General features: G+C 40.8%; 1 protein-coding gene across 1 annotated transcript in view; it reads right to left on the bottom strand.

Annotated features, from left to right (window-relative positions):
- Positions 1-2497: 2497 nt before the first annotated feature.
- Positions 2498-22486, bottom strand: part of SCAI (suppressor of cancer cell invasion) — a 40637-nt gene continuing 20648 nt past the window's right edge. Inside the window, exons 5-19 of the mRNA XM_080630647.1 lie at positions 22129-22224; positions 21434-21520; positions 20777-20875; positions 19380-19476; positions 17752-17850; positions 16506-16658; positions 15572-15673; positions 15310-15411; positions 13622-13700; positions 11548-11647; positions 10982-11063; positions 6484-6556; positions 5023-5196; positions 4722-4822; positions 2498-3691 (exon numbers count right to left, since the gene is read on the bottom strand). Of these exons, the coding sequence (XP_080486773.1) occupies positions 3542-3691; positions 4722-4822; positions 5023-5196; positions 6484-6556; positions 10982-11063; positions 11548-11647; positions 13622-13700; positions 15310-15411; positions 15572-15673; positions 16506-16658; positions 17752-17850; positions 19380-19476; positions 20777-20875; positions 21434-21520; positions 22129-22224 (1594 nt within the window). The 3' untranslated portion in view covers positions 2498-3541. The remainder of the gene's footprint in view (positions 3692-4721; positions 4823-5022; positions 5197-6483; positions 6557-10981; positions 11064-11547; positions 11648-13621; positions 13701-15309; positions 15412-15571; positions 15674-16505; positions 16659-17751; positions 17851-19379; positions 19477-20776; positions 20876-21433; positions 21521-22128; positions 22225-22486) is intronic.

The following is a 22486-nucleotide window of genomic DNA, read 5'->3' as shown; positions in this document are numbered from 1 at the left end:
AAGGCAACAGCCAGAACTTTGGCTGGATGTTCTACAGCCAGTTTGAGCAGGAGTACAAAGGAGGGGTTTGAACATGCCACGTGCAGTAAGTGGGGAGCCAGGCAGAAGTAGTCTGATAAGGACACCTTTGGTCCAGTTCACATTCTCCTCCGATGTACTACATGCAGAATTCACCCCTTTAATTCCAGATTGCCTGGTGGTGACAAGTCTTCTCCACCAACATAGGCAATAAAGATTATGTTATGGAGAAATGGAAAGTGTGACAAGAGAGAGGGCTTTAGGCCTGAGAAGAAAAGAATTTGTTCTCACTTAAAAATGGTTCAGGGTTTGCTTTGCTTCCACACTGAGGACTGCTAGATATAAAAACCAAATTTTTCTTCAGTACATATAAGCATACATTGAGAAGGTACCTACGACCACAGCACATAGCACATAGTAGCACAAGTTTAGAACGACTTAGTAAGTTGAAACAAGACAAGCTTTTACTTGGAGGGGAAAATAACAGTATTTTCATCTTGAATGCAGTTGCTTTGGGTGGGAACGGAGGGGATTGGCTCAAAATCTGAGATCAGATACTCATCCTATCTACAACTAGAGAAGATTGTATCAGCTTTTTGCTTAGAAAGCACAATTTCATACTCCTACCAACATGACAAGAGTGAAATCTTAGTCTTTGAATATCCCTGCCAGCAGCATCCCTTCTGAACGAAAGGTCAGTAAGTAAGAAGAGAATGCGGGACCTCAAGAACGAACTTTTGATTTGGATAGTCATCACTGATTAAGTTTGACTTTTGAACTAATTTCAAAGGCCTTGTATTCTCCTCCTACATTCCAGCTTCTTCAGGTGTTTTTTTGCTTTTTAAGAAGTGCATTCTCCTCTGATTAGATCTACATTGGTAACAAGCAAACAGAACCTCCTATTAGGGCTGTAAAGTGGATTAGAAACCTCTCAGATCACAAGCAAGGACTCCTTGCTTCAGCCCAGCTGAAATGAAGACTGGGTCTGCCAAGGCTTTCCCAATCAGTGAACACGCAACAAGCCCCAAAGGTCACCAGCCAACACTAACGGAACCATCATCACTCCTATGCACAGACATAGCATACTCTGTTCCAGGTATTTGGAACCAAAATGAGAACATCTTCGTCAAAGCAAAAGCTAAAGCAAAACAAAAGCATTTGGTTGGAAGGCAGTGAGCTGGGGAAAACTCCCTTTTTCCATGCAAGCTGAACGCTGCTGGTGGAGCAGCAGGCAGGGCAATACATAACCTGTCTCTTGCTGCTGCAGTGAAGGATTTCTGTATCTTTAGCTTCTACATACATTCCCATGTAACTGGGGACCTCCTACCATGAAGAAAGATCAGCTTCACAGTTAAGAATACATGAATCTTATCACTGTAATACATACAGGAGTACTCATTCCCCTGGGTAACTAAGGCCTGCACCTAAATGAGCTATGAATTACTTCATGGTCCAAGAGTAAGCCCCCGGAAACAGCAAATTACAATGGCAGAAGAGCCATAACCTTTACTACAACCACAAATGATCTGCAACACCTTGTGGAATACACCCAAAGTGGCGTATGTGTGTATATATAAATTTTGTATATAGACATTGCAGTGTTTCATTATTTTTAATACATATACAAGTACCTATACATATATACATATTTACAATTTACACCAGCCAGTAAATGTATGAGTATTGTACATATACACACAAACGCCTAGAACACACATGCACACACACAAACATACACTCTTCAAAATAAACTCCACATCCCAGGTAATGAAGTCCTGCCATAGTCCAAAGAAGAGCAGCACCAAGTGGTGGGGGCTCAATATACCAGCTTCGAGACTGCTTAGAACGAACACGAGCATTCACAGGGTATTTTACATTTGGGAAATTAAAGAATGGATGACAAAAGCTTCAGCCCAGCTACAAAGAACCTTCGTGCAAACTCCCCAGCTACACTCCAGCAATTCTTGCTGTTCCATACTGTGCTTTCCTCAGCTGAATGGGGTCCACCAGTGCCCTTCACTATTCAGGCTGACTAGATCGTACCTTGTGCTATGGCATTGCAAACAGGCCTACCAACAAATTCTGCACTTTTCCACCTAAAAAGAGAGGCATGGCTGGGTCTCAACAGAAAAGCACTGATCAGACTTGCCCTTTCACTTCTCTTCTAGCAGCCCATGGAACAGTGACAACAGACTTTTTCATTTGTTTAAAATATTTCCCTTTCCTTCTCCTTGCTCACACCTTCACTGTCAGGAGTTGCAAAAGATCCTCTAGCTCTGCAAGGCAGGCAGCACAGTGCAAATGTGTCAGCAAGCACTTTCCTAGCAGTCAAAACGGCCTTCTCCAGCCACTGTACAGAGCATACCCAAACTGAGCATCACAGGCTGAGGGAGCCTGCAGTGCTGCTACTCATCATTACAGCCCCTCCGTCTGGTTCAGAGACAGGACTGAGATGCAAGGGCGGGCATGCAAAACATTAATAGGGCTTTATGGCAGCATCCACTTTGTTTAACCTGCAAGAGGAGCATCAGCATCTCTCCTGAGGCACAGGGATCCAGCACAAATGGGTCACGTAAACAAGCAATAGGAAGTGCTCATGTTTTGCACTGTATGGGACATTCCTTCAGCTCCTATGAGGGGCTGGTAACACTGGGGGAGCCACACATTCCATCCATATACTGAAAGGAGGATACACCTGCTGGAAATGTAAGAATTTCTATCTAACACCTCAAAATGAAGAATGGCCCCTCCGCTTGGAAAACTGTGGCAGCAGTACAAATAGCAAGATGACCCATATACAGTGAGAAATGAGGGTTAGCTTTCTTGGGTTTGTAATCTGTTAATCTGCTAACCACCTGTCAGTGAAAGCAGAGTGGAAACTCTGTTCTTGGCCAGCAGTACAAAGTTCATATATAAAATTGCTGTGTCAAATTTATAGGGAGCATTAAGTATCTTTACAACTTCAAACCCACTGCTCCAAATGCAATTTAATTGTGCACAGTTTTGTCTACTCACTTGCCTAAGGCTGAAAAAATATATTTGTTATGAAGGACTCGCTTTATTGCTATTGTTGGTCTGCACTGTGTGGTTCCATCTTTACCATTTCAAATCCAGACTCTTTGGGGATAAAATATTGGTTTTCTATTGATTTTTTTTTCTTCCCAATTTCTTAAAATTGTATAAAAATAAAGGATTTCCACAAACGTGGCCTAAAGGTAACCAATAATACTTCTATGCTTAGGATCAGCTGTTGGAAATGTGGTTGATAGCCACAAGACCAGAAATAAACCTCTAGTGATTCTTTAGTTTAACATGTAAAAGACATGAAAACTTCTGCTTATAAAATTGACCCCATACAGAATGGAACAGCTAAAACTAACAGCTGTCTATTATTACTCCTTAAAATAATGGTCCTAAATTGAAAAATAAAATCAAGTACTTCCTTTTATGTTTTTCACATTATAAAACTGCACCATTCAAAATCTGTGGCCAGGGAAACCCCTTTGCAGTAAGACAGTTTCTTTTAATAGTCATCGAGGGTGTTTTCCAGGAAAACATTCCTAACATCCAGTATGGAAGCCAGCTCCAAAATGTGCTTTTGGAGGTGAGGGTTCTCCACCGTTTCATCTCTTGGCAGCTGAGGGTAAGATTCTGGGTAGTTTCGAGTCTCCTGCTAGATGACAGTGAAAACAAAGAGAATCAGACATTCAAGCCATGTTTAGCATGCCAGATAGAGAGAAAAGACTCTAGCATTTTCAGTTTTCCCTTTCCATTGACTCAGAGATGTCATAGTGGCAATTCAAATGACCATTCCTCTAAGATGGTTAATAATATGTTCACAGAAGCCTTGCAAGGAAGAAACCACCACAAAAGACAAAAAGACTTCACATATACTTACCTCCTAGACTGGAGTTTATTTCTTGAAATTATAGACATGTAAAAGCATCTCCAGTGGGAGACTGATCTCATCCTAAACCAAATATCTAAGACACTGGGGGCAAATCTATCCCCACTATCAGAAGACCTGCTTCTTTTCCCTGTATCAAAGTCCAGGTAGCTATCTTAGGTTTGGAAGGCTCCTAGATGTCTGCAGTTAGACAAGATGAATACTGTACCTTTCTGTGCTTCAACTTCCATTTCTTTTCTGTAGTGTTTAAAATGGAGTAGGCAGTTTATGTGCCAACACTCATATATAAAATAGTGTAGATCCAGAAGCAGCCTTTACTGTTGGCACAGCATTAACCAGCATGGAGGGGAAATACCATCTTCCTGTTTAGCTTATTTATTTACACTTCAAAGACCTTTCTAAATCCATTCACACTAGAAAACATTCAAGCAATAACATTCCACTCCACTTCCTCTTATATTCCTGTTCTACACAATTTTAGTTGTGTAGAAATAATAATATTGAATTATTGAGAGGAACTTTTCTAGCACATAAGGCTGTTCAGAGTGACATAAATGAATCAGAGCGTGCCTGCTACTTCTGTAGAGGAGTAAGACTTCAGCAAGTCAAAGGCTTCATGCCTTCGGAGAGACAAAAGCACAGATTCAACACAAGCTGTAGGCATACGCATGTGGGCATCAGTTATCCTTCTGATATCACAGTGATATGCTTAGCCCTAAGACCCTTCCATCCTGAGGCAGTGCAGTTCTATATGCACTGGGCTGTTGTTCTCAAAGGGACCGATATCCCTGCATACCCGGAAAATTTTGTGCATCCTCATAGTAGCCGAACAGAAGATAAATCTTGTTAGAAGCAAGCGAAGAAATTCATCCCCAAAAAACTGCAGAAAGGACTGATCTGTAGAAAAGACAAATTAAAAAAAAAAAATCAGCTTAGAAATGCTTAAAAAATATAAATACAAAAAAGAAAAAGAAAAAAAAACCAGAGAGAGACTTAGGGGAATCCACTAGAAATTCACGTGTATTCCTCTTATTCCCTATTCTGTCCCTTGGAAAAGCAGAGCAAGGAAAACCAGCATGTGCTTAAGCAGCACGTACCTATGGATCGGGAGTGGGTCAGCAGCTGGGCAATATCTCTGTTGATTTTCCTAAGGTAATCTTGACACTTCTCCCACAGTCCTCTGCGCATGCTTGATAATCCAGAGACAAACAGGAATGCCATTAAAGGATTGTTCAGAAAGAGTGTGAAGAGGCTGCCCCGCTGGGACTGATCTAAAAGAAATACAGTAAATCAATAGACTAAGAGACACATTTGGCACATGAAACAAAAAAGCTGTCCCTGCCACAGAATGAAGTCGCTCACCCACTAAATGCTGTAACAGAGGAGATACACTTTTGTGTTAGCTACACCTTCTCCTCTCTTGTGGCAGATCTGCTCTCAGGATGATGCAGTGACTGGCAATAAAGGCTTACTGAAGAGGTGCGTTCACACCAAGAGAAATGAGCTTTTTCTTGTGAATTGTGGGAGGCCTGTGTGTTCAGTTTGAGCACACAACTTGAACACAATAATTGAAACAACTGATAGAAAATACTGATTATAAACCGTAGAGAGAAGTTACTAGACATGGGCATTCTTACTCCATTCAAAAACACAGGCAGTTGAACCTGTAGACAACCCTCCATAGTTGACATACTTGCCCTTTTGTTGGGCATCACAGTATCCTAAAGCTCATTTACTCCATGCAGTTCAACATGCTACACAGGGGTCCAAGCTTCACCTCAATCAACCAGAAAGTCAAAAAGAAAGGCAACATACACAAGAGCACATGCCCAAACAGAAAGGCCACTTCCACCTCAGCAAGGATTACTGACTTGTTTTGGTGTATTTTTTCCAGGACCTGGGTACGCAGCATGTTGGTTTCAGGTTGGTTTGTTTGGGGTTATTTCATTACTACAGTGCTTATTTTCTACTTAAGCTTCAGCTAAATAACAGGAAACGTTTCAAAACAAATGAGAAGCTTCTACTTCTTGCATGTTCTCTCATAGTGCTGGCTGAAAGAGGCTAGGCCTTTGTACTTGTCTTTGTGATGGATAACCTTAACATGACAAATTCCAATTAGAAAGTCTGGAATGATTTATGTTTTATAGTAGTCACAAAGACTTAAGAATATAATGTTTCATTGCCTGTTCCTACTATAAATGCACCTTCTCAGGGCATACAAAGCCACTGACTTTGCTCACCTTCTGGGACTAATAGAGCTACCCAAAGTGCTAATAACCATGATAATCACCCCAGCACTGGGCTGGCAATTTTCTAAGCCTCCATGTAGAGGAGACTTTGTCTCCCAGCACTTGTTGAAACCATCTGTAGAAATATTGTTAGGGTGAATTGTTTGCCATAAACAGTAGCTAAACTTTATCATACTACTTCAGGGAACGTTAATCTGATTTAGGGATTACATAGTGATGAAAAGCTATCTTTCCCTGAAGAATCTAAGTTATATTTGTTTGAGATAGATATATGATGCAAAGTGTTACGGAACACAATACTGCACATACCTTGTAGTGCTTTTGGATACGCTGTTGGAGAAAGCAAGCACACCAATGGTTGTCCGAACAGGTTTGTGAAATTCTGTAACAGATAAGAATTTTGAAGTATTGATGGTCACTTTGCTTCTGAATATTCAGCACGTTAAGGGTACAAAGACTATTAATGACAGAGAAGACACTGGTGCCCATCACACATCTCAGTATCAGCAGTACGGTTAAGTTGACTTACTCATAAATCACAGCACAGAAAGAATATGACCCATTACATTTTGAAGGAATTGCAATTCTCTCATTTCACTGCCACTGACAGCAGACACTAATTTCATGGAAATATGGCTTTCCATAGTAATATTACTTGGAAAAGAAAGAAAAATAAATCATGCTCTGCAGCAGAAATGAAAGCCACCGGCTTTCAGGTCGAACCACATCTAGCATATTTCCTCAATACCAACTGAACTATCCACAGTAATTTCTTTCCCCTTTTCTTTCTAGCAGGGAGGAACTATGTCTGATGCAACACAACAGCTCAGTGGAGAAAAGTTTTATAATAGATTTCCTTTAAAGCAAGTATGTCATAACCTTAACATCTGCTCTACTGAACCCTCATTTCACCATACTCATTTCATGCACCTTCCACCAGCACCTTAAACACTGCACAAGAATTTCTCCAGAAACCTCAAAGATGCCGTTGTCCAGTTTCACCTACATTGACCTGATACGGTCCTACTATGTATCTGTCTGGTAGGTACCCTGATTGGTAGTAATTACCATCAGGAAAACAAGGCATTCACTTACACAACCTCATCAGCTGTCATATGTCTCTCATCAAAACACCTTTCCTAAAACTGAAGGCTTGCAAAGCCAGAGCAAATGTAAATGATCGTGTCTGCATCCTGCTAGAGCACACATTCAATACATGCATCCAGAGCACATAAGTGAGCACACGTCTCAGATTATGTTCTTAAAACTTGCAAGTTGTAAATGTAAGGTGTACTTCACCAGAACTATTTGCTTGTGTAGAGTCATTAAAAGCTAACTTTTTTATTCCTTCTGGCTTCTGCTTAATTCAAATGGAACTTTCCCATCCAGGCAGTATACTGCAATTAAATCAGGTTAAATTCATTCACTGAAACTAAGCCTGCTAACTACTAAAGACAGTAATCTACTCTAATCAAAACATTTCCTATATCTGACAGAGTGCTGACTCGTCCTAAACCCCCTTCTTTTTCATTAAGGGCCCAAGGAAGATTTGTAATGCTAGATACTAAGGTTTATATCTAATGAAGAATAAAGACTATTACCATGAAGACAGTAAGTGCAGGGCAGCTCTGTAATTAGTAAAACTGTGCTACAACAAAACACTCCAGGAGTCACCCCAGACAGTGCCAGCTTGAACTGAATACATTGAATACTGGCAGGTTACATGTACGCTTAGTATTCATGAGCAGATGCACGTGTTTAATCCTGCCTTGTATCACCCAGTTAGAGACCAAAGCAGACTTTGCATCAGTAAAAATGACAATGCAATTAAACCCTGTCTACAGCTATAAAGCAAAACCAAGGGTCACTCATGTATCTCAGGAAAGGTATAACTCACTGACAGTATCTGAGATTATTCTGGAGTCTGCAGAGGTAAGTCAACATAGCTAGCAAGTCCTGCAAAGGGGAGAAACTACACGGTTTAACACAGAATGTGCTCTTTGGAAGACAACTGCTCATGCCAGTCACTACATCTAAATTATAGTTCCTGGAGAATAAAGCTCGCAAGCTTCCAGGTTCCTGTGTCAGCTCCTGCCTACACAACTGCCTACCACAGCCCAAGCAAACACCAGGATTCACTCACCACCGCCTCCTCTGCTCCTGGTTTCCACAGAAAACACTGTGGGCATACATGCAACACAGACAGCCACGGCCTGGAGCAGAGGACAACAGGGTGCACCAGCAAAACCTGCCCTGCAGTCTAGATGTTGGTAAGAGCTGTAGATAAGGACCTTTCAGTGCATGGACAACTCCAAAAAGGGTAAAACACATTTCTGTTTCAAAATCAACTCTGTTTATTCAAGAGAACAGAAGCATTTCTGCTTTCTAAAATGCATTTCATGTACATCTCTTTCCAAAAAAGAACTACCCATCAGCTCTGAAAGAAGTCATTTCACATGTAAGCTTTACTGAGTATTTGCACCACACCACCGACAAAGGCCTTGCATTCTTACTGGCTAGAGTTTTTGTCTTGGTTTAGATGGTTAAAGACTGCATTTGACCATAATCGTAGACAACCACAGCTACAGGAAGATACTGATTTAAAAATATTATTTCACCCACATACACAGTGGTAGCTTTCAAGAACACAGCCATATCCCATCTATATTTAAATGGAAGTGTTAAAAAAAAATCAGGGCTTTAAGTAGATATGCTGGATTTGCAGTAATCTTCCTCTTTCAGCTAAATATATAGGGGAGGAAGCTGTTCAAGTGCCGCTGATTTGACAAACTGGCAAGTCACTTCCTGGCAGGACTTACTTTCACGCATCACCATTTAAGCCCTCCAGAGAGAGGGAGAGGATGAGAATGCATGCAGGAGAGCAGAAATGGGCTGTAGAAAAGGATGTGTGAGCAGTTGCTGTTCCTGCCAGTACTGCTAGCGGTGACATTTAAATGTCAGGATAGTTACTGTCCTATCAGAAGAGATCAGATCAGCCATGTGGAAAAAAGTCGGTAAATGCAATGACTTCACCTTCTCACACTGTTGCACAGAACCTCTGTTTGTGCCACTGTTTGAGTCTCCAAAGCCTCTCACAACACACCCAGAGGACAGTCACAGGACAGCACTATTGGTGTATTCTGGCAACAAGGAACCAAGCACATAAGCACGCACAGAATGATGACAGACAGGAATTTACAAGGACTAGAAAACAGTGAGATTGAGAGCTCTGCCATCTACCTTCAGCTGAAAACAAAACACCTAAACCCAGCGCCATACATCTATCTGCCTGGGTTCAGTGGCAATAGATTGTGAAGGTGAATGTGAGCTCTCAAATGCTGACTCAATCTTTTTTAATAGGGGTCCATGCTCTTGGGTTTTTTCCCCCATTCATTCTCTTTTTAGATTCTTCACAGCTGTGCCCACATGATTCTGATCTGGGTCAGAGCTCCTAGCAGCCACTTCCATAATCCTGTTCTGAAATACTTCCAGAATTCACATTTCTATACTCCTTACGTGCAGGCAGGTTTGGGCTCCTCTCACACCAGCTGCTCTGTGTGCTTAACAGCTAGAGCACTGGTGTGTTTCACCTTCTACATACTTCACATTCTCCTGACGGTCAGTTCACTGCAGAACAAGCAAAATAAATTCCTACCAAATCCTTATTTTCTCAGAAAGACAAGTAAATGATTCCAATTGTATCTGCCTTCCTTTAAGCAGGGACGTGAATTTAATAAAAGCAGATCTGCACCAAAATCTAGTGTGGTGAAGTTAAGTGCAGTAGTATTTTAAAAGCTCTTTGACGTGCATTACAGTACAACAAACCAAAAACCCTATAGAGAGGCCAGATCATTTTTAAGACTGTCAGGTAAAAGTTCCCTGGCTCAATACAGCATTATTCTGAATCATTCTGATCATAGATTTGGCACCTCTCGTTGGCCAACAAGTGCCTTTAAAACAAATAACACAGACTCTGGATACTGAACAAGGACCAAGTTCATCTGGCCACTAGACGTCCCTATTCCTCCTCTGAAATTCAGCTGTGAACGTTCACTTTCCTCACTGCACATAATGGAGCTATAAAAAGGGAGGCAGAAGGAAGTGGCACTTTCCCCAGATATAGCACACTTTTAACATCCCATTCACAAATGAAATCCATGTTGAAATGTTATCCAGATTCAACTGGCAACTGAGACTGAAAATGCCAGCTTCTGTATTACCCAAATTGCAGATTCCCAAAGGTGATTTGGCATGGACTAATTCTACTCTAAGTCCATAGCACTCTAGGAAGCAAGTTCAATGTCCAAGTATGTATATACACTCTACAGTAACACTGGATGCTAATTTGAGTCTTGTTATTTCCTTGGTTCGGATACTTTTCAGACACTGACACCCTGAGTTTTATCAGATCAGGCTCAATGCTTTGACTCCTTTATGTTCCTTAAAAGCAACTGAGTGTTGAATGACTGGAAAAAAGAAAAGCATATTAGTTATCTCCCTCCCCCATGCACACACACCAAGATTTGTCTTTGGTATATAACAAAAATAAACCTCCCACCAGAGACCTTGGAAATCTTGAACCTTTTTTCCCTCCAGGAGGATTTATTACTTTCCAATGTGCGGCTGTTCATGTGCTTCTCCTTCTTGTTCCTATTCATAGGATCAGATCCTGACTAGCATGCACAACCTCAAAAGAAAAGAAAGACTGAATATAAACTGTTTAAAAAAATAGCCTGTTAAAAGTGTAAGCTAGCTAGGGGTTGACACTGTATCCTGTCAGACCAGTACCTGCCTTCAAGAGCCTTACCTTATAGGCGACACTGTTTGAAGAGTCCACAATGATAAACAGGGGCTTTCTCGTGAAAGGGTAGAGATCTCCAGGGTGAAGACTGGAAAAAGAAAGTGATGCTTCACAGAGCACTAGAATTGCTGCAGAGCTGTGACACTGCACAAGGTTCTTAGACAAGCAGCTGCCCATGTCCAGATACAAAGCAAGCAAATTCCCCATGCCCCAGTCCTCAGATACATCCTCAGAGAGTAACTGCAAAACTATTCTGGTGTTCTCTGTAGTATGGGCTGTTGGACTTCTTACTAGTTCTTTCCCAACAAGAGATGTTTTATCTTCTTGAGAAGCCATGCACCATTAATTTGAAGTTCTCCAGTAATAAAGAGTCTAGATTGTCACAGTAATACTTCTTGAGTGCTTAAATCATCATTTAGAGTTGGATATTAATTTCTAATTGTTTAACTTCAAGCCAATCTACATTATGATGTCTTACACTGAAGAATTTGAATTCAAGAGGGTTTGAAGCTTTTTGTCTCTATTAAAGACAAACTCTTCTGATTTGCAGTTGCCACACGCATGAGACTTACCAGTGCATCTCCTTGTAAGATTGGTTTCGCTTGTGGATAGCATCCCCATTTATAATGTCCCGGTTACTATTTGTCAGAACACCACCAAAATCATATGGACCTACGCATGGCAAAAAAGAAAGCTCGAATTAGCACAGGCAACTCATCTCTGTTATGGATTTAACGATTACATGGAAGGCAGGAAGCAACCACAAATCCCAGAAAACTAAGTGAATTGGAACTACTGCAGTTGTAAGGAGGAGACGAAGGAATGTGGAGACTTTACTAACTACAGATTCAGTTTTATACATTTTTAGTAGTTTCAGCACCTACCAAATAGAAGCAAGCAATGCAACTTCATAACCTTTCATTTGTTTATCTGCTATTTATCCATAAACATAGTACAAAAGATCCAAATATTGGCTCTTGTTGCACTACACAGCAAAACAGATTAAAACTCATTACACATTTCATATGGGAAAATCAATACTTTAGTAAAACTACTAAGCTAGCATATTCTAGATTCAGAATCTCATAAAAAATGAGGCTAAGTCAATAACCCCCCCCGTAGCCTCTCAGAACAGATATAATACTATCATCTGCAGTTACAACACTGCAAAGGGGATAAGAGAGAGCTCAGAGAATGAATAAGCTTTCAGGGGTAAGCTAAAGAAATACTCTGCTAAGTCTGCACAACTGAGCTACCCACTAACTGTCTGGTGGAGAACAAGGATGGAAGTAATGGCTATAAACAATACAAAATCCTACCAAGAAAGAAAAGGTGCTAGAGATACCAGAAAATACTTCAGCCATTGCTATGGGTATGAAGTGCCACTAACATTAGTAAAATAAAGCATTAGGATTTCCTCCTTCTGTTACACATTTGCAGAGTTGGTTGACCCTTGCGTGGCCACCAAATGCAGTATTTTCAGGTTTGGATACATAAGGCACCTTTCCACTTAAGGGAAGCTTTGGGAACACAAAATCAGGAACAGAACATACATTAATTCAGCACTGTTACAAATGTGATCTGTCAAACACAAATGGCTTACAGGCAGTAAATGGTGCAACTTGCAGCTGCTCTCCCTTTTAATAAGGTAGAATTTTTTGGTCTGTGCAGGCTACACTACCTTATTAAAAGAATGCAGTTGTAATGGGATTCATTGAATGAAAAGTGAAGTCTGAGTATGCAGCTCTTCAGATGACAGAGCCTGGATGCCTCTACAGTAAGCTGAAACAAGGCATGCAGTGAAGGGGACATACCACAGGCTTTAAAGAACACCGTTTAGTTAGAACCTATCACCAAGTTGCAGCAAAAAGTAAAATGTTGAAAGCACTTAAAAAAAATCACTGCCACTATCCAGAGCTGACAGGGATTTTTTTTGTCTTTCAACATTTTGAGAGCTCTATAAATCATGCACTGGGAGGGACAAGGCATGCATCTTATAAAGGAATGCAAGTCTCAAATAGATGAGGTGTGTACAATATTTAGGATGGTTTTTTCCTCCTTAAATTCTAGAAATAGATCTTTCGACTGTGTTTGTTCAGCCAACCAGTTTTCAGCTTTTAGATTGCAGCTGCATCCAAATATTCTGCTAGGTTGCAAAGAACAGGAGGATGAAGTGAGGGGAATTGTCAGAAATCATGAGAAGGGCTTGAATTGTCAGGTTAACAAGCGTGCAAATAGAACAATCCCTGTAGATGCTTCATCCCTTTTACCACCCATCTCCTGACCCTATGTTCTTACAGTACTGGAGATTGGAAAGAATCACAAAGTGCCATTCAGCCATTTTATTAACTTTGCGCTGATGCATCAACTGAGCCATGTGGTCTTCAAAACTGGTGAAGCTTTTAATACTTCAGATGCATCAAAAACTGGGTATGTCCTTTGAAAAGGTTTCAGGTTAATGCACACTGATTAAAACACAGGGAACTATTGTTTGTGGAATAAAAAGACTATCTTACTAAGTAGACAGGAGAGTAAAATTGACTCGTCTTTTAAAAGGAGATTTGTGACATCTTTCTTGGTCACTTGTCCTGGAACATAAAGAGAATTCAAGCCCTGTTCATGACAGGGAGCATTCCTTTATTGTACCTTCACTATCCGAACGACCTGATGGAAACACGCCCGTGGCCGACAAGTAAATCAGCAGAACACTGTTTGCAGGCAGCTCCTGAAATTCAGATAAAGGGAAGAGTGGCAAGGGAAGAAATGTGTAAGTTTATTTTAACATTCGATTACCACTTTCATAAATACATTGTCATTTAAGATCGGGCTACTCCTGCTTCTGGCTTCCCTTCACACCATTCTTCAAATGTGTATATACCCTTCCCTGCCACATACACACCTTCAAATAGGTGAGTGCACAGACAAAAATGTGAACTGATGATATATTTATACTTTTTTTCTCCACAGAGGCCTCTAGGCTGATATTAGAGGCTCAACCAGCACTAAAAAAAGCATCTGCTTTCACACAGACTTTTGCTACCTAGCCAGATCTGATCGCTTTCCAAGATACGGAAATCAAAAGCTGCCACAATCCATGTAGACCCTAACTCTTCAGCAACTCAGGGTCCTAAAGGAAGTTCTTTGTTTCCAAATACCCCAGAGTCTGCAACATCTGCCCCTTCCCCAGACCCTTCTCAGCTGGACAACAAGCACAACATATCCAGGTTTCTGGACAGACCTGTAAAAGAAATCTACTTTCCACCTTTCTAATGGGCTGCCTCCATGAGGAAACAGATGCTTTTAATTTCTGCAAAAGGCTGAGCAAGCAGGCACCCAAACTCTTAAGTATTAAGAGGAAGCACTTCCTTCACCTCACCAGCTGGTTCTTTACAGTTGTTTCCTGAAACAGACTAAAACTTGCTTCTTTATATGGATTCATGTGCTCTTTTTACTACTAAATCCCAAGTTGCTGACTTGTACAGCCATAATTAAGCATAATGAGCCCAGCAACTTTATTGAATTTAAATAACCAAAGTAACTGTATTAAAGTCTACAAATGTATAGATTATTTATATGGAAGAGAGCAGTGGGTAACCAAGGAAGACAAGCAGATAAAAATATAGCATGTGCAGGAGAGAGATCTAATTTGAATGGGATACAGAACTGAGACCTACCAGGTACACAGTGCTTAAGAGCATCAGTTTCTTGGCATACTTCCCTGATTTTGGATTGCTTGGCACAACATGAAGTAGGAGAATACTCTTAGGATTCTTCTGTTCTCCAAACCTCTTATCTCAATAAATATTTCCTATATAATATATATAGGAAACACTTATTTTTTTTTATATATGTATCTATAAATGTCTTTTTATATATGTGTGTTCCTACACACACACAGAGATAAAATTACTGGATAACATAAAATCATAAGCAACTATTACATTACACTACTTAAGGCTTTCCATAGTATTGCCATGCACCACGTTGGATCCTGGATAGCCACTACTAAAGCTGCTTGCAGAGCTGTTGTTCAGGTTTCACTTTGAAGGTGGCTGTATTGTAGCTATGATACAACTCCTGTGTAACAGCAAGTTGGGTTTCTGTTGTAAAATGATTTTTTTCCCTCTCCCTTCACAGCAGTCAATGGATTTGCCTTTATTATACAAATTACACAGACCTATAATATTTCCAACCCCTCTGAAGAACATATTGAACATTTTAAGAAGGCTTCATTATCCTGAAGTATAAAGGATTATCTCAGCCACATTTTATTCACTGTCACATACCATTCTGGATATTTTTCTATTACAAATAAATTCACTGATTTCACAAACCTTAAATGATGCTGCTAAAAATGTATACAGCTGGCTGAAAGTTGGTTTATAAAGTAGATATTTATGGGGGTTTTCCCGCCTGGCTGGTTTCTCCGTTGATTCCTGTTAGAAACAACAAACAAGACAAAGAACCCAACAACCATATATTACAAAGCAGTTTCATAACCCTTTAAATTTCTATTTGTTATAATAAATAAACTAAACAAACAAATAAAGGCCAGTTCAGGTCTGTGACCAGGTTCATCACTGAAATGGAACTTACCTGCATTCCAGGTTTGTTCATTTGTGATGCTAAATTCATTGGTTCCCTTTCAAGTGCTTGCAGCATTCGGAACATATCAATTGTTAATTCACTGAACTTGACCTGCAAAAGAGCCGAACAGTTTATTCTGCCAGATACAGATTAAACAGCATTTCTTTGGAATTATCCAGGTAAGAGATTCAAGCGCACACCAGACAGACCATTTATGTCTCTCAGGGATCTGTCAGTGTCATTTTTGACTCTCTAAAGAGCCACGAATGACTTTTATAAGAGCCCACAGAAGACAAAGGCTATTTATTACTGGTCTACCAGGACAGTTAACTTGTGTGCAGACTCCTCACTTTGCAAATTACAGACTTTTCTGGGGTATTTCCAGGCCAAGTGCTGAAACCACTATGTACTGTGAATTTAGACAAAATCTGCAAAAGGTACACAAACTGTAGTTTAGATACAACTCCCTTGCTTAACTGAAAAAAGAGACGTCATGAAGTCTGTACAACTTCACTATCATCATCTAAAAAGCAAGATCTTGAATGTCTTTTGAAAGCCACTTCCTGTTGCGACTGCAGTTGCAACAAGCTGGAGTATGTCATGTGAAAGTCTAAGTCAGGCTTTTTCTAGACACATGCCAGAGGCCTCTTGTGTCTGAATGTTATTTAGAAACATCCAGTATGCGAAAATCAATAGTATCTACTTTAATTAACCTGATGAATATAAGCAATAGGAAGTCAGTACCACAGGTTTAATAACTAATATTCAATTTTTAACTCTTCTTTTTGAGAACCTCTTCTTGGTGTCACTGCACACATCACAACCAAAATATTCTCATGTTTGCCCCTCTTGGGATCTCTGTTGTATGATCAGAAGGGGGTTCACATGGGAAAGGATTCTGAACTCCAGAGATACAAACCCAAGTCCCCAGAATTTCTTTTACCTGGTTGTTGCAGTTCCCAATAATGAGCGCATCCGCAAGAGCAAGCTGTCCCACTATCATTCCCTGCTCTAGCAACGGAGCTCCTGTTTCAGAAAGCCTGTTAGAGGTGATTACAATGGTGTTGTCATCATTTAAAACCATGACAGGGTCTGCCTAAAAAAAGCAACCAGAATAAATCAGGAATTCAGGAAAACATCCAGATTTGCAGTCAGAGAGAAGTCCAAAGGCCTTGTCACTTACAGTAAACCTTTCATAACTGAGGCAGACCTTTAAAATTCATTTGCCATACATATACATTGTATGCAGGTAATAGAGCAATGCCTTACCACCTGTAAAAGCAACAGCTCTAAGGGACTGCAAGCAAATACATGGTACAAGCACACGAAGGTACAGCGAACAGAAAAACATACTTCCCCAAATGACACAAACTCTGCTTCAGCTTTTCCATACCCAAGGAACCAAATGTCACCAACAGCCTTACAAATTCACACAGAGCAAACAAAACATTCCTAATACAGAAGGACCCTGCACTATTTTAGTTTGCCTTCCCTTCCTAGAAATAAATAGCAAAGGAGATGAGCAAATGGTAATGCTGCCATCCACTCTGGCAATATTTAAACAAATCCTCGTGTTACACAGTGACATCTTGTACAAAAGGAGGGAAGTAGAACACTGTCTCATTTAACAGAATAAAAAAGATACTTTCCTTTAATAAACTTTAGAAGTTGGTCTCATTACAACTATGCTAAGAGCCTATGAGCTGACTGCCATGCTGACACCCTATTTTCCACTATATACTGCTTATGCTTTGCCAGCACAATAGACCAGTACTTCAACAAAGTACACTTTGAAACACAATCAAAACATCAACAGATTGGATTGGCTTCCACAACAACAGAACCAGAGCTGGCAGCCTCTCCGAAGTATTGGCCATGATAACTGCTATGCTTTCAATTCCACCATGATCTAAACACCAAGAGCAAACACAATAAGGTGACCAAGTGCTTCTCAGCTTTATGCTTCTGCCTTCAGCACGTTACATGACCAGGTCTGATTCTTCACTTTTAACATCTGTCACTCTTCCACTACTATGCACACACCTCAGTGATTAAATTGGAGAGGAATACTGTCCCTGCACGTGGCTCATCTGCTTACCACACAGAGGTAGTGATACAGGAACACTTTGGTGAACAAGCCAGCAGATTTTAGGTTTAAGCTAACAACTAAAAGGGAATGGTATTCTAACCTCAATAAATGCTGCCACTTCCTGAAGAACCAGGTTCCACTCCACCTGATCTTCAGTATTAAAGCGATGAGTGTAGTCTTCAATTTCATCTGACAGCTCCTGATGTAAAATGTTCAAAGACAGTCACAGTCATTTCTTAAACCGAGAGCTTAACAGGCAGTCAGTAACTTTACAATTTGGTTAGCTGTGCTGGCCTTTAATAAAGAAAAAAGTAATTACTTGAGAACATATGCAGCACATTTATGACTAACATGCCAGCCAAAACGCGCTCTTTAGGAGACAGAATGACAATGTTACACTGAGTTTTGGCAATGCAAAGTGTCTTTTAAGTAGGTCCAAATGCAAATATAACTATCCCACTCACATACAGCTATGTCACTGGTTATTACCATAAGCTACGGATACCAAGGACTCAGATTTCAGCTTACAAGTAACTTTAAATACACTGAGAAAGTGAATGGTATGGCTTTTTTAGCTGCTGCTAAGCTAAGCTAGCAGTTCAAGTAAGCTTAGACACCAAGACAGTAATGCAACCTACACAAAACTGTCAATACCAGAAGCTGCTTGCAGCAAGGTTGTTAGAGAGGTTTGGGAAGCATATGCTGTCAGGAGAAGCATCACAGATCTCGAGTTGGAAGGGACCCATAAGGATTAACAAGTCCAATTCCCTGGCTCCTCACAGGACCATCTAACACTACACCAAACATGAGCACACTGCCTGCTCAGAGGCTTTCAGCTACAGACACCAGCTTGTACTGGGAAGAGGCTGGGGTTCGTTTGTTGTCATTAAAGGGTACCTCCCTATCTAGCCTGCATCTATTGAAATATATTTACTTGGTGTTCAAACAATGCTATCAAATCATCTGAGCTTGAAGTGTCATTATTAAATGTCTGAGTCACAGAATCGCTGTGTTGGATGCCACATATACTAGAAAAGCAGTGATGACCTTTAGCCTGCACTCTATTTGTTGCCCCTAAAGACTTGTGTCTGTAGGCATTCAGAGCTTTACTCCCATAGCAGAGCCATATGCAGATCCAGCCTCTCCAATTCCATAGCGTTATCTATATCATTTGGCAAAGTTTAATTTTGGTGGGTCTCCGGAAGGTGTCAAATATATTCAGGATGTGTTCTAGACGTAGGACTGAGAGATTGCAGTTTGGAAGGGAAGAGAAATGAGCACAACATCAAGCTAAGAGGCCTTCCAAGTAACAGTGTGACATGGAGACTTGCTAGGAAAGATTCCACCAGTGTTTTAAATCCCCTACAGGAATTAAGATGTACTCAGAGTTATCAGATGATCCCCACATTTTCAGATTAATAACATGCATCTTACAATTTATTCCTAATATATACATTTGTAAAGCTTCTCTCTAGCCAAATGGTGACATCATACTGAATCTTTCCATAGCTTTAGCCGTGTTATTCCTTCCTTCTGTGGCATCCAACAGCACAATCCATTACATGAGGAGAAAAAAAAAACCCAGAAAAGCTATACTGCAACAGCAGCTATTATCATATATCTAATGAGTGATATTTCAACTGAAACAGACTATATTATGGACTCCTTAATAACAAGAAGAGCCATCAACCTCCCCCCCTTAGCACTTTTATCCTCATTTTAACATACCTTTACAAGGTCCTTTACAACATCCATTTTGTTGAGCAAGAGACAAACCACTATAAACCTTGCATAGTAACGCAGCTTCTTAACCACTAATTCAGGCCTAAACACAACAACAAAAACACCACAGCCAAATTTGAGATTAAAAGAGAACACAGGTAGGCAGCAGGGGTAAGGAAGAGGAAGAGTTTAAGACCAGAGCAAGGCTGAACACTCTGCAGATTGAGAGTTCTAACTGAATTCATGTGAAGATCAATAGCTACCTGGCTGCTAAGAGGTTTACTTAAAATGGAGTACAGGGACATAAAACATACATCAAGAAAGCCACAGCCTCCCCCTTTCCCACAGTCTCCTTACATGAGAACAGGCATGGGAGTCAGATACAACCGCTGGCTCTTCAAACCTTTTGTCAGTTCATGGGCACTATCTGACCCCAGTGCACCACATGATAATCACAGCTGGCTCAGTTCACCCACATGCGACAACTTAAGAGATCTGCAAGTCAGCACAGCCCATAATTACTCATCCATTTCTAAAACCTTCTGACAGCATCTAGAAACACGTTTGGTCAATCCTACCTTGTTTGAAACAGCTCAAGCACTCAGACTGAAACTGAGAGATTTTCAGGTGAGAAGATAATAGGATTAACAGGTATCAGAACAGAGAAGGGAAACTTTCATCTTAATGTGGCACACAAGTGTGTTTAGACATGAGCAAGACTAAAGACGTGCAGTTAGCTGAAGTCCAGAGATCCTTGAATCCTTGGTAGGAAGCTCCTTCACTAACCTGCTGTATTTATCTTCATGATGACTTCAGATCATTTCTTCTTTAATGAGGGAACTCAGGTTTACTGGCTAAAATGCAAGATCAGGATCCAGAACTGAGTTCTCTACCTATTCGTGTTTATATCTGTCTATGTTCTTGGCAGGCAGCACATTTTTGTACACTCGAGTGTACCTTTCTCAGCATAGCATCTTAAAAGGAAGACGTTATGCCTCCTGAAACTCTTGGACTTTGTCCCAGTCAGTTACAGAGGGCTGTTGTACTGCAGTACTAACTGATGTTCCCCTGAAAAGCCTGATTAGAATCAAGTAGGTTCCTCTGCTTCAGCACAGCTGACCTATCTTCCAGCCACAGCACGCTAGGTCCCAGCACTAACACTGTTCACGATCCAAAATGACAACACTTTGGGGCTAACAGCTTTCTAGCCAGGACCAGATACCAGACTATTCCTCCAATCATCCAGAAAAGCTCTTTTTATACTGAGGTTTTTAATCATGGCAGGAGATGAAAGAAACTTCCTTCAACAACGCTGATTTTACTCCAGTTATACTCTCTCAGTTATTTCCTGTTTCACACACCATTCTAGTCTTGAAAAAACAAAGGCGTTCATTCAGGCTTACCTGTCTTCTTTGTTGACTTGGGAGTAGTATGACCTCTGCCTAATTGCTGAATAGAAGGAGAAAGCTTCATTGAGATAGCTGGTTTCTGACGTGCGCAAGCTGCAGAGGAAGAATCAGATTAGCTCACTGCTTCAGATGAAAATCCACACCAAACCCTCCCTTCTTGTGCATCAATGGCAAAACTCCCTCTTCCAAGTGACGTTATATGAAAGCCAGACTCTCATCCTTTGTGCCTGCTGGGAAGACAGGGTTCAGAGCTTGGATTCCACATCAGATAACAATCAAATCTGCCCATCTTGTACCCATATGTACAGGTGACAGGTTAATTAAAAAGTTTAAAGGAAGATTAAGCTCCCAGACTTGTAAATCACACTTTTGTATAAGAGTAAAATGCAGCATGCATGGGAGACTTAGAGACACTTATGAGGTAGGAGACAAGTCCTTTGGCAGTTTCAGTATGACTAGCAGTATGGCATCGGGCTTAGAGGTGCCATTTTCTGCAGCACTCCCATGAGTCCCAAGGGCCTTCTCATCCAGAAACAGGCATCATGACTCAACAGATACATTGATTTCTCCTGACTGAGTATCCAAGCGTTTGCCATGGAACTGCCACAAACACTACATTGTCCTACTGAAACCTTTTCAGTGCTTACTTACTAATAATGGTAATAGAGCTGCCCAATCTTGGAAGCAATTTCCCCAATTTGCCACCGCTTCAACCCATACCGATTGTCCAATATTTGTCTATTTTGCAAGAGAGAAAAGAAAGATTATAAGACATTCCAGAACGTCTCAGAACATCAGACAAGACACAGATCTATCATATGGACAAATTCAGCTTTCATTAGTGGTATAGCATTCCCAGTAGCAGCCCCTCATAGAGCCAACAGCATTGCATACACACACCAGAGCAAGGACCACTTATCTTGCATAAACTTGCAAGAGCTAGACATAAGTATGCTGTACAAAATACACACAACAAAAGGTCACAACTTCCCAGGAGAACACTCAGACTACGCAGGCAATGTAAGGTGTGAAAGATCAGAGCCCACGCTGCAGCAGGATGCTTCACACCACTCCAGATGGGTTCTGCACTGCAGAAACTTCTCCTTGGTAATACATTAAAGCAACATGCATTCAAGTACAGCAAAAGATTTCGTTATAAAGTCACACTGGAAACTCTGCAACATTTTCATTCATTAGACAGTGAGCGCTACAGGAAGTGACTATTCTCTCCCTTCATGCTTGAGTAACACAGTGAAATCTCAGTCTTCACTGGGGGCCCGAGGCATACCAGGGATTAAAGTTGCACTTAAATCCATGGAACATGTCTGCCTACAACATTCCCTTACCGATGCTGCTGTTGAAACTTCCAGAGTTTGGTGTAAACGTCAAACGTTCGCCCAAAATAGGATTGCCACTGCTTTTGCCCATACTGTGGTAAATCCCTGCAACAAAGACGTGACAAACGCAGAGTTAGGGAGTAGATTCCAGTCAGCCCAGGGTATAGCAGCAGATTTGTGCCTATGTCAGAATGGTTTTGTTCAGAATTGACTTGAAATGCTTTATAACTCCTCCTGCACCAAGAACAACCAGAACTATGATTCCTGTATATACTCAAAACCTGCTGCTGCTGGAATCCGCATGGAAATCCTGTTTAGCTTGTAGGAAGCACATATATCATGATCTGACCATAGTATCCCTAAAAAC

Source organism: Psittacula echo, assembly GCF_963264785.1.
Source record: "Psittacula echo genome assembly, chromosome: 16".
NCBI lineage: Eukaryota > Metazoa > Chordata > Aves > Psittaciformes > Psittacidae > Psittacula > Psittacula echo.
Note: the sequence above shows the minus strand (reverse complement) of the source record. Positions and strands in the feature narration are given on the sequence as shown.